Consider the following 13228-nt stretch of genomic DNA (forward strand, 5'->3'; position numbering starts at 1 on the left):
CTTTCAACATTCATGGGATAGGGGAACGAACATCATACAAGTGTCTGGTAGCTGCTTTGCAGTCTCAGCTTTTACTTGTAAGGGAGATGCTGTGGTGTTTCTGTATGAACTGTTCTCAGTAGTGCATCCATTTCTTGCAACATTTTAGACCTTTCCAAATCTCAATTAAATTTAGCTTTGCAGCCACTCTTGACAACTGATCTCTTTGCTTTCACAGATGTTTTTTGGCTGTTTGAAGACTAGAGAGAAGTTATTTTGAGGGAGAAACTGTGCTGAAAGAAATCATATTCAGCTCCAGTCTCAAAATTATTACCAGCTTGCTATCTGAACCTCTGCTTTGTCTTAAGCATTGCAAGCACTTGGAATCCACTCCTGCCCAAGTAAATCTTTGTGAAAGGTATCAAAAGTTTCACATCTCTATCTGCAAGAGTGGATGTTCCCTCTGTGGTTACAGTCAAAACTGTCAGAGGCTGATTGTTGAATATGGTCTTCCATGTCTAGCAGGAAGAAGGTTTGAAGAGGTCATCGTTTTCTTTTCAAGACAAATGTGACATGTTGCTTCCCTGCGGTAGTGGAAGAGTTTCTAATCTACTTGTCATTGTATGTCTTTGGTAAAGGATTCACATGTCGTCTCATTCAGAGGACCCAGGTGTTCTGGAATGCAAAGTTTTACTTAAAATGTTGGCCTTGGTAAGGAATCTGTTCAAGTATTTAGAGCTTATAGTCCTCTAACTTGCAGACAGCCACAAGAGCATTCGAAAAAAAAATACAAAGAGGGAAACAAGACAGTTCTTGGTTTTTTGCATCCTGCAGGTTGCACAGTGCTAGAATGCACTTGTGGACTTGAATTGAATTGCTTCTGTCAGGCAAAACCTTCTGATAAATTAACTAGTCAGGTGAGATATAAGGGGTCATCAAAATAGTCATGCAGTCTGAATAGGTGATCTGATAGAGGACCTCATGCTTGGAACAGTGTTCAAAACTGGTGTTGAGAGTTGTCTTATGATAAAGTTAGTATGTTTCATAAGAAAGGACAAGCTGTCATCGTTTCCCATGCAGTACAGGTGCAAACTTTGTACTGACTTTGTATTCTGTCTTAACTACAGCCTCTGTAACCTTCTTTGGTCACATAAGACATGTTTTCGGTATATGTAACCTGGGCTGTAGTGTGTCCATTATGTGTATTCCGGGATTTGTGCATTTAAATTTTAGATTATCAGCGAAGCTTTCATCCTGATGCTTGAACTTCCCCAGCCTTTTTCTATGGATGCATCCAATAGCAGCAAGCCTTGATTTGTGTTCCTGTAGATTAACAAATACTGAGAATAGAAGTAATCTTCACTCAGTGGTCCAGTTCAAATCTACTGGAGTAGAGTTGGTTTACTGAGGAAAGTTGCATCAGCGATTTGATCAATCTTAACTTCAAATAAATGGTTCCTTAAACTTGAGAAAGTCAGTGTTTCATTTTCATTTGTGTCATGGTTATACAGTGAGTAGTTTTGCAGGTGAATGTGACCAATAACTAGTTTATCAGCTAATATGCCTGACACCACTTTTGGGATACCTGTAAAGTAAAAACTTACATCGTGTTCGTGATTCCCTTTTCACTATGACGTGAGGGAAGTACACTATGAAGAGGCACTTCGCATTTATGCTGTGCACTGCATTCCTTTTTTGCTATGTGGCATGTTAATTTATATTGGAAAAGTTCCACTGGCTTCTCATTTAGATACAGTATATTTGGTCTCCAGATGTTGCTGGCATCTGGTTTGTTGTTTTCATTGGCAAATACCTTCTAGCAAGTGTTACACTGGGAATGCTTATAACGTGGGTACTCATTTTATAAGCAAGCCCATCTCTGTTTACTTCTGGGTGTGTTTCATGACAGTCCTTATTTTCCTTCTCCTTTTTTTCCTTTTTTTCTTTTTTCCTTTCAGACATCATCCTTTGTTCCCACTGCTGCTGAACTGCAGCTAATCTTTTTCATTCTTGTTAGTCCTCAGGTGTGTGCTGCCATGTTCAGTTGATGGTTGATGAGAATCCCTGCAAGATTGCAAATGAGCAGACGGAAAAGAAATGGAAATTATAGCTGCTTTTTCTTCTTGCTGTCTTGTCAGCTCAGAGCTTCTCAGTGAGGAAGGGTCAGCAGCCCCCAAATGCTGCCTCTGATGCCTTCAGAGTTGTTTTTAAGCACTCTGCTATAAAAACGACTAAAGTAAATGCAAGCTTTAGCATATCTCTTCTCCCTGTCATGCAGCGGTGATGGTGAATGGCAATCAGGCCTTAAGAAGTGGTGATGTTTGTCACTTAATTAGATTATACTGAGTTTTCTGTTCCTCTCTTCTCTCTTGTTTTGTCACTTTCCTCACTCGGCATAGGTGGCTCCACTTCCATTTCAAATTTGCTGAACCTTCAGAGTTGAGCATTAGGTGTTGCAACCCTTGGGCAAAATCATACCTATTCAAAACCCTCCCCTCAAATGCACCAGCTAAGGAACTTGGGAAGACTGGGAAAGGAAATAGTTGGACAAGAAAGGGAAAGTTAGGTAAGGAGGAATTCTTTCCGAGAAGGGTGTATGGGACTCGAGAAAGGCAGGTTGTAAAAATAGTGTCAGAAATGCCCTTAATTTTTTTCTTCCTGTGATATTCAGGTTTCAAATAATCAAATAATCAGCCAGAGCTAGCAGTTATTCTTGGCTATCAGTCTTAGTGGAGAGAATGCTGACTCAAGGTTTACCCGGATACAACAGTCTGTATTCTCCTTGCTTTTCTCAACACTTGCTGTATGAATATGTTGAAGTATATTTGTATATCTTTTTATCTTTCTGCGGCTTTCATATTTCAAAAACCCCCAAACTGTTCCTGTTCTCTGTAGGAAAGGGACATTTTTGCTTCTCTCAGCAAAACCGATATCATGATACATTAAAAATGATGTTCAACTGAAATGGAATGCAGTAAGTTGCCAAGCAGTATTAAAGAAAACACCCCAATAAAGCAAACATTTATATTTTATGTGAGTTCCAATGTAATGTACTTATTGTGTAGTTCTTAGGAAATAAAGGATATAATTTAATTTAGACATACTGTTTGTTCCTTCTGATGTCATTTTCTGCTGATTTGCATATTCAGTTTTAGGAATTAGGAAATGCCCTTTTGACTCCTCTGTGTTGAGCAAGTGATTTTTTTTTTTTTTTTTTTTCCTATCACCTCTTCAAGGTATAATAGAGCATAAGTGCAAGTATCTGTCTTGTGTTTATATTAACCCAAAGTCAAACAAGCTACCTAATACGCTGAGCTGAAAGTCCTCTGGGCTCTGTCAGGTCGCTTCCCCTGGCAGATGGGTTCTGTCCCTTTTTCTGAATCTAGGAAACTGTTTCCTCCTCTTTTCTTGCATGATCCAGGAGACTGTCCTTCTGAAGCAACCGTCAGCCAGCAGAGTTGGCATGAGGCTAGCCTGTAGGAACTACTCCATCTGGCCTGTTGTACAGTCTGCTGTCATGAAGTGGAGTCCCTTCAACATTAGGCACTTGCAGAGTTGGATTAAATCTGGACTGCAGTGAGCAGTGATCTCATAGGCAGACCAGTTGACTGCTGTCAGACTAAGGCAGTTAAATGGTAAACTTTCCAAAGCAATAATTTTCGTTTCAAGAAAATCTTTTTTCTTTTTCTGTCACGGGAAGGTGTTTTAAATGGGCTGTTGAAACAATCTCACCATTGAGGGGGTAGAAATGCTCACCTGGGGGTTTGGTGAGGTGGAATTTTTTTGTTTTACTGATTTAAAATAAAGATAAGAATATCAATTACCAGATGCATTCACCATCCAAAACTAACCACTGAATGGCATATGCAGATGGTAATCTGTGAAGACAGGTGGTGTCTGACACTTGCATTTCTGTTTGCAGCTGAGGCAGCGATGGTTTTGCAGCAAAGGATGGGGGAGAACATTAAAGTGGTCTGAAGGAATAGGTGCTTGGTCTGGGAAAATAAAAGTGGTGGAAAAATACCCGGGTGATACTTAGGCAAGGAGGGAAAAGACAGGAAAGAGGAGGAAAAAACCGCCTAAAAAACCAGAGGAGTATACTTCTCTGTATCTGTCAAACTATCTAGTATGTGCTCTCCTTTCCACACCAGTGAATCCTGTCTCATCACACTGAAAATGTGATTGCCCTATAAATAAAACTTTTTATTTTTAAATGTAAGCACTGCATGAAGTTATTAATCTCTTGTAAATGCTTGTGGCAGCTTAGCATTAGAGAGAGTACTTTCGGGGATTTTTTTTGCATACAAATTAATCTGTCAGGCTGTCACATTTAAGACTCTTGACAATTCACATTTGACTGATACCACAAATTATGAAGGCCTGGTCTTATAGCTGAGTTAAGTCCAAGTAATATTTTTGTTTTTGAGAGCAGTATTGTGTTCATTTCAGTCCAGTTTTTGTCCAGCCCTGAGAGCTGTTTTGGTGAAGACCTGGAATAACTCTTGACCAATTAAAGTTCCAAACCAAGATTTACAGGCTGCTGAAGCCATTGTATCTGACATGGTCAGGAAAATGTACAGTGACATGTAAACAACACAAATACAGGATTGGGGTGGATGAGAAGGCATTGTGTACAATTCCAGAAGTAGTTTGTAAGTTTTCTGCCTGTGGATACCAGTCAGAACAATTCTTTGACCTGCTTGGCAGTTCCCTAAGAGTTTCTTGTCATCACTGGCTTTCACACTGTGCATTTCTTTTTTTCCAAGTGTTTCCCAGATGGATGTGCAGACTTTAGTTGGCGCTCCTCCAACCCTTCCCTTACCTGCTGCTGCATGTATGTTGCTTTGTTCTGTCCGCTTCCTTAGCATTGACATCTTTCAGCTTTCTTTCTGATTACTTCTCTGTTACAACCGTAGTTATATACGTAAGGTGTACTTTATGAAACTGATCTGAAGCACACCTCTTCCCCCCCACCTTGTTTTATTTGGTTATGACCTGATCGGAAAAAGTGATTCCATCTGACATGCCACGGACTGCAGTATGGGCACAGTACTTTTGGATGGTGAATTTAATTAAAATTTACTGGGAATTTGCCGTCAGGATTGTGCATAGCTTGTTATCTCATGGGAGAAATGCTGAGTGACAGTTGGGATTTTCCTTTGCTTTCTTGCTTTCCGCATTCCAGGTTTGTTTGGGAGGAGAAGATCATAGAACCATTGGAATTACTTTAATCACAGTGTGGCATTGACCCTGGTAATGGTATTTGTTTGTTGCAGCTGCAGGATACAAGGAGCAAAAATACAAATATTTGAGTCCCCTGGAGCCTTAGTTGCAGTGTAGTTAAACAGTCAGTTCTAGTCTTCAGTTGGTTTGACTTTATTCTTTTTTTCCTACAAATTTCTGCAAAAACATACTTCGTCCTTCCTGAACTGTGGCAATTTTTAATACCAATGCACGTTTTCTTTGGCTATGAAGAGATGTCCCAGGCAATGTGATGTTTTGGGATTATTTTAGTAATCTAGGAGAAAACAGGTTGTAGACAATGCTGTGTGGTTTGGTCTAGTTACTCATTTCGATTAATACTCTACTCCTTGGTAGTACTTAACTGACAGCTTCAGGAAAAGAAACCTTACAGCAATTACACAGTTTCCTCTTTTGAAAATGTCGCTTTAACCTCCTCAGTAAGAAGAGCGTAGATTACTTATTTTTCTTCTAAAAGCATGAAGGTTTACATATTTCAGGTTTATTTCCCCCAGACTCCCCTTCTTAAACCAGCTTTCACTTTGTTTCTATTAGGAAGAAGGCTAATACAAACATGAGGTGTCTGTGTCCACATCCTTGCTCTGCCATCACTTTTGGATTCATTTTGCCTCACTTCAACCAGATTTGACTGAGAATCAGAAATGTCAGTAGTTGTTGCATTTGCATGGGTTTTTAAAAAAAAAAAATAAAAATGAATGAGGCAGAAGAGGAGGGCCTGAAGAAATAAATCTTCAGGGGAAAAACCAAACCATTGTCCTTTCCAGTGCTTGAAGGAAAGCTAACTCTGTCCTATAGGACGTCCAGTCCTCTTTGAGTAGTAGACTGAACCACTGCCTTGTGACAAACCATTCCATGGACTTTCTGAACATTTTGTGAAGAGTAATATTGATCTGGGAATAGAAAACATCACATGGATTTCCACTGCTTGTAGTTGTTAATATTCTCAAAGGGGTGGGGAAAGGGTGAACCAAGGAGGTTGAATATCATTTTGCGGAACTAAGTGAATTGTACTTAAAGTAAAAGCAGCTGGAATAGAGAGATATGATGTATGTTGCTGCTGAATACAGAGGAGAGAATTTGTCTTACTGTAAAATACTGATTACCAAGTGGATTTCATTTTCAGTTCTGTCATTGTTTTTTGTTTTAGGTCCTGTTTAATATGATTGTGGAAGTGCCTCGTTGGACAAATGCAAAAATGGAGGTAATTAAGAAAAATACCTTGATTATATAGGTATCTGTGAAAGTTACAACAATGCAGTGGCTTCCAATAGTTGGAGTTTAATCAGCGTGTGGATTACTCTTTACACATAAAATTGTTTCTGTTTAAAAAATTAATTTGAAGTTGCGCATACAGACACTTCCCTTGCAATTATAAAGTGTTGAGGTTCTAATTTTCTTTCCCTCCTGCAGGTGAGTACTTGATATTCTTGACAGCCCTGTGACTGCAGAGTGCAGCACACCTGCAACAGAGTCTGGCTTGCAGGGCATTGTCCAACATTTAGTCGTACTCTTGCTTGCTCATACAGCATTACACTTGGAGGACTTAATTCCTCTCATTTCCACTGTAGAGTGTGCTAGGCCCAATCCTGACAAATGGAGTTGCAAATGAAAAAGCATTTCCTTGTGACAAAAAAATAGTTGGGGACCTCACTGACTGAAAGTATCTAGTGCTGGAGGGAGATACTTTAAAAGTAGAGCCCAGTAGGTTGTTCCTCTGCAGTTACAATATAGAAGCTGAGTAACGTTTTGCCTGTAGTGTTTGTGAGTGTTTGTGAAACAACAGATTTACCAAGATATGTCCCATCTTCCTGAATGTTTGTATTAATTTTAGGGATGCTTCCTGGATGCTTTTAAGGAAGTTTGTGGTTGAGCTGTTGATTATTTTGATTATTAAAAATAACACCAAAGAAGCTCCCCAGCATATTATTTCAGAATTCTGTTTTCTCCTTTCTCTCTTGCTGGAAAATCATTTGAACTGTGTTTACCACCACAGTTGCTACTCTGCAAGCAGGGTTACCTTGGATATTTACCTTGTATTTTAAGATGATGATTTATTGAGGAAGCTGAGTTCTCTTTTGCAGAGCTTCCCTTTGACAATGCTATTTGAACTCTGCATAAAGGTCAGGTTGCTGTCCCTCCCCTTCTCGTGGCATGTTCTGTCAAGGGTAGAAAAGTTTACTGTTCTGTTAGGTTCAGAAATCAGTGGGTTTAGACATTTCTGGCTTGATAGAGGAGACCAGATGTAGTTCTCTAATATATAACTTTTAATATACTTGAAATTTCCTGCATTAATTGTGAAAGCAGTCCTGCTGTCCAGACTGTGGTAAGGTGCTAATACTAGGTCTTGTCTGCATCTCGGTGCTGAGATTCCCTCACACGGAATGGAGACTGTAGAAAATTAAACCTTACCTTAGGGCGAATGTTTCCCACTGTTACATCCCCAGTGCCAGATCTCCTGCTCATGAGTTTGTTGTATTTCTGTTCTTCTTCCCTTGATTTTACTGAAGGTGGTTTTCACGACACTTTTGTCTGCTGTTGTCAGTTACTCCTCTTTGTCCCGGTTTACATCAAGAAAAAGCATTGCTGAGCTCCACTTCTGTCAAAGTCCCAGGTGGCATATTCGAGGTCTTCACTATTAAGTTATGACCAGAAGCAGGTAGAATCAAGTGTGAAAACAGAAATGTATGAACCTTGATCTCAGCTCTTGGGGAAGGTTTACTTGTGGAATAAGTGCATGCTATTGACAGCTTGGTGTAGTTCAGAAAGGTGGAATTCCTTTGGGATGGTTTTGGTGGTGGTGCTTTAGGTAAATTACAAGGATGTTGTAAAATGAATGTGGACTAAGGGCTATGTGCTTATGCACGCAAACTACGTACCCTCTGAGCTTGTAACAACTGTGATGCCTTTCAGATGAGTGTTTGTAAGCAAGAACCAAGCTAACATGGGTTGGGTTGCGGTGTGGAGTGTCAAAAAGATGGTTGCAGTGAATTGGCTGATGCATGGTAGGTAACTCATATGGCAGAGGGTTTGTATTTGAGGTTTTGGGGAGGATGATGACAATAATAAACAGTTCAGTGTTAATTAGTTCAGTCCTTCTGTGAGTGCTTCTTTGGCAACAAGAATGCCGGCTTCTAATGCTAGCTTAACTTGTTCCAAATCTGCATTAAGTTGGCATTTGGTGACTATGCAGGACTTGTGCTTACTAAAAAGCATTTGTATGCTGAGAGGTGATGAAGAGAAGGGGTACATGCAATGGGAGAGCAAGAAACAGAGGGTGAGAAGAAGATGAAACATCTCCCCTGTCGCTGTCAAAGCCCCTGTTGTCAGAAGAACTTGTGCCACCATTCGCCTGTGTGTTGAACCTGTACTATAAAGTGCAACAGCCTCTAGCTTAAGTTCCTTTCAGTATTTACGGTTGACCGTGATAGTCTCCTTATAAATTTATGACTTTCTCTTCTAGATTCATTTTTTTCCTTGCATACTTCACAACGTTATTTAAAACCTTAATAAGCTGCTTTTTGAACGTGACCCTTGAGATTTAGAGTGAGGCCATCACACTTTTAATACTTCTCAAACCACAAGCACATGCTCCCAGATGGATCTTTCTAACTGGTTGGGTACAGAATGAATTGCTTTCCACTTTACCATTCTCCCTTTCTCTCTCTTTTTTCACGATCTGCTTAGATTGCCACTGAGGAGCCGTTGAATCCCATTAAACAAGATATAAAGAAAGGCAAGCTTCGATATGTGGCAAATATCTTTCCTCACAAGGGTTATATATGGAATTATGGTGCCCTCCCACAGGTAACATTTTTGTTATAATGGTGAAAGTTTTCTGTCTTCTGTGTAAATTGCCTTGTAAATCTTGGGTACTGCCTGAATGCAAATCAGTTGCAAGAGGGATGTTTCTCTTTGATACATTTGTAAATTAGGATTTTTTTATGTTGAGCTTTATTGCATCTATAAATTTTGATCAGAATTTGGGTTTGGGTGTAAATATGTGCTGTGTTTCAGGAAGGAGTTAAATGGTCAAGAAATCTCAAATCTTTAGTCTGTGTCTGTACTGTAGTGACAGAATTAAACTGTCATGGTCTGTCATTTAAGAATACTTTGTCAAGTAGCCCTTTTCTGCTTAAGCAAGGCATTTTTTTAAAAACTAATTTAGGATTTTCATGTATTGCAGCATAAATTTTAATTGCTATTTCTTAATATCTTTAACAAAGAGGAACACAAGGGCTGTTCTTTTTCAGATTAAACCTCAACTGCCTTAGTTAACTTTTCTCTGAACTGTGAGACTTTACTGATCATGACATATTCAAAATTTTGAGCCTTGAAAAAGCCCGACAAATGGCTGAAATTTTGAGCGTAATGAAAAGTTTCAAACTTTTTTCATTTCTGTGAATAACACATTGGACTTAAATTATTACTAAAGAACATGATGGAGCTAGAAAAGAGTAATTTATTTTCTTTATGCTTAACTGCATAAGCAATGAAAGTTTATTCCTGGAAATCTGCTTATGTGTTTGGTCCCCGAAGAGGAGATACCAGGCAGATACTGGAATATAACAATGAAGTTCTTACCCAGTGAGCAGTCTCAGTAGACAAAGTTTCCAAGTAGGTATAGTTGGGAACCAGCAATTCCATTTAATGTTTTGAAATTCATGTGTGCCTTAGTACAAAGTCAAAATGAAACATTTGAATGTTTTCCTGCACAAAGTGCATGATTTTGGACTGATGACGCTTTCCCCAGGAGAAATGTTCAGCTTCCCTTGTTACCTTGTGAGTCAGAGAGGGCTGGAGATAACTGTCATTTTTATTTTCTATAATAACTTTAAAATACCAGTTGGATCGTTACACCTCCAATTGTTGAAGTCTAGATGATACTCCAGATTCCTACTAGCATCTGTAACATATAAAATCCAGTTCAGCGTCTCTGTTGTCACAAGAGGACTTTTCATCAGTATCAGCAGGTGCCGGAAGTTCAACCCTAGTATGTGGTGTAAAGAGATGTGTTTGTGGCTGCTGTTTTATGCTGCGGAACAGGGAGTTAAAAAATGATGGTAGGACTATCACTATTGCAGGAGTTGCTGTACTGTCCAGAGAACAATACCGTTCCTAGAAAGCTTTCCTTCTAACCTACAAGTGGAGGCATGCAGCTGGGCAGGAGAATAGTTACTGGTATAACACAGCCTTAAATAAAAAGCACTTGCTAAAAAGCATATTGCAAAAATAAGTTTTAAGTTTAAAATTCTCTCTTAACTCCACTTCAGCATTTTTTTGGTAATGATTCTGTTACATAAACACCTGAGCATTTGCTTTTTACCGTTTTGCCTTTTAGTATCGGTCAAGTTCTCAAGAACACATTTGAGGTGGAGGTTTTACCACAGACAGCAGGAGCTAACAGTATAGCTGCCTGGAAAAAAAAAATTCCAACACCCTTTCAACAAAATTTCATTGGACTCAAAATTCTTACCAGGAAAACTTCTCAACTTTAGAATGAGTTACTCATTGCTAGCCAGTAAGAGACAAAGCAAGTACTGGTCTAGTAATTCAGTTAGTATAACTTGGCTCTGATTCCTTGCTTGTATGGAGCTCAGAGTAGGGGTTTGAACTTGCCTGCTGGAGCAGCTTCTTTGGTCTTAAGCTGTTGGCTGTTCTTGGGAATGTACACATCTCAAAATACTCAGAAATATTTTATATCTAAATCTAAAAAAAATAAAAAGCTAATTGGGTGCTGACAAATCCATGTACAGGAGCTTGGTTAGCTCAGTGTCTAGATGTTTTTGAAAGCAACTTACTATATTGCCATGGTATTTAAAGAGTATAATAAGAATGTAATTGTAGGATGTCCTAGCTTAATCCTACAACCACTATATTCAGGGTCCTCTGATGCCTTAATCGCCTCAATTTGATAAAGTGTGTTTGTTGAGTCATGGATGCAGTTAATATTTTTGTTCCTGTGTCCCCAGTAATCCTCATGTTACTTGTCCTGAGTGTGAGTTACTCAACATCAGTCCATTGGCCGTTTCTTTGTTTGTTTTTTCTTTTCCCATTGAGCAAGTGTGTTCTCAGAAAGCTGATGTTTTTACTGGTGTTTTTATTAATCTTAGTAATTTAGTGGTTAGACGGATTGTAATTGCAGGTCACCTGGTAACTGGTAATTCTCTTCCCTTTGACAGACCTGGGAAGATCCAAACCATACAGATGACAATACAGGATGTTGTGGAGATAACGATCCCATTGATGTTTGTGAAATAGGTTCAAAGGTTTGTCTTTATCAGGATTAATTTAATTTATCAAGGTTAATTTAATAATTTGGTAACAACTTTTGGAATAGAAGGGTAGATGGAAAACTATAAGAGATGGTAATAAGTCTCAGGGGATGACAAAAGTATGAATAGAAGATCTGAGGAGGGAATGGGTAAGGAAATGGTGGATTTTTAAAAAGGAGGATTTGGTAAGGTTTGTGTACTGAATAAAAGGGATACACTGGATAAAAGGGATAAGAGAACACTGCCCTTAAGTTCTGTGGCTGGACAGTGAGTTTTGAGTGAAGGAGGAGGGGGTTAAGATTTTCGGGGGAGGAAAAGATTTCTGTCTTGTTCCCCTCTTAGCAGTACTGGAGCTAGGAATAGCTTTCTGAAAGATGAGGAACTATGGCGGCGTCATGCACATAAAATTACAAGGTCAGATGCACAAAGGAAGCAGGTTTCAGTTTTCTCATGGGTGCAAACAGAAGTAGATCCCTCTCCTCTAGAGGACAAGACAGGAACCTGTTGCAGTGTTGCAGAGTTACGAAATATGGAGTGGGTGGATGAAAAAGGTGCAGCAAATGCCATTAGTAGGTATAGGGGAAAGGTTTAGCTTTATTGTATCAAAGATGGGGTTATGAAATGGATGAGTTTGGAAGAGAGATTTCTTGGGATATTTTAGGTAAGGGGAAACGTAATTGGTGACCTTAGCAAAGGTGGCTTTATTTGAGGAAAGGAACCTAAAGCTGAATTTCAAGGGATCCAGAAAGAGTTATAAAGGGAGTATTAGCTGGTAGGGAGAAAGTTCCCAAGAAAACGCAGAAAAGAGTTACGCTGATATTTTTTGGGAAGGGCTGTGTGTTTATGTGTGTATATTGGAGTCTAGAGGAAGGAACAGCGAGAGAGAGGTTAAGACCAAGAGTTGAGAAAACAGAGTCAAGAGGCAGGAAGGATTTAAAAAATGAGCATGAGATACTTTTGACTTGTAGTTTCGCGTAAAGGTCAAGAAGGTGTTGGGGAAGTACAGTAGAGGAAAAGAAAAAAAATTCTAGCTTGTGTTGTCTACTTAAATAAATGCGGACTGGAGAATTGAGGGTTGAAGAATAGCAATGGTGGGAGAAATCTAGTAATCTTAAATAGATGTATCAGTGTTACAGATGTAATCTGTATTACGGCTTTATCTTGCAGTTCTGTCAGCTGCTGGTCAAAAATGTACTAAAACTATTTTGTTTGTAAGGTAAACGAGAAATTCTACCTAGTGTTTTCCAAATCTTTGCAAGATTATGTTCTGTTTCAGATTCGTTCTTCTGGTGAGGTGGTTCAGGTGAAGGTCTTGGGTGTTTTAGCTCTTGTTGATGAAGGAGAGACAGATTGGAAGATAATTGCTATCAGTGTGGATGACCCAGAAGCTCAGAAAATCCACGGCAAGTATTTTTGTCTTTCTTAATGCAAGTTATGTTAGCAAATTGCACAGTAGAATGGTGCCTGAGTTTAGGCCACCCAGAATAACAAGAAGCTGAAAGGCAAGACTTTTCTTTTTTCTTTTTTCTTTTTTTTTTTTTTTAAATCAGGTTTTTCCTTTAAGGAGGGCATATGTGCTTTCACACAAAGCTCTTGAAAAGGTTCACTTGGATTTTCAAGAGGACTTGTCATGCAGAAAGTCTTTTGACTTCTGAAACACAACTGCCTTAGAAAGTGACCTCTTAAAATTACAGGCTTATCTCCTGTGTAATAGT

The 13228-nt window shown here is 39.1% G+C and overlaps 1 protein-coding gene across 1 annotated transcript in view; it reads left to right on the top strand.

Annotated features, from left to right (window-relative positions):
* PPA2 (pyrophosphatase (inorganic) 2) overlaps nt 1-13228 on the top strand; it is a 44566-nt gene that overhangs the window by 11920 nt on the left and 19418 nt on the right. The window contains exons 2-6 of the mRNA XM_009885526.1: nt 6259-6283; nt 6395-6442; nt 8926-9045; nt 11421-11507; nt 12790-12916. Of these exons, the coding sequence (XP_009883828.1) occupies nt 6259-6283; nt 6395-6442; nt 8926-9045; nt 11421-11507; nt 12790-12916 (407 nt within the window). The remainder of the gene's footprint in view (nt 1-6258; nt 6284-6394; nt 6443-8925; nt 9046-11420; nt 11508-12789; nt 12917-13228) is intronic.

This window comes from Charadrius vociferus, unplaced genomic scaffold (assembly GCF_000708025.1).
Source record: "Charadrius vociferus isolate BGI_N301 unplaced genomic scaffold, ASM70802v2 scaffold55, whole genome shotgun sequence".
Classification (NCBI taxonomy): domain Eukaryota; kingdom Metazoa; phylum Chordata; class Aves; order Charadriiformes; family Charadriidae; genus Charadrius; species Charadrius vociferus.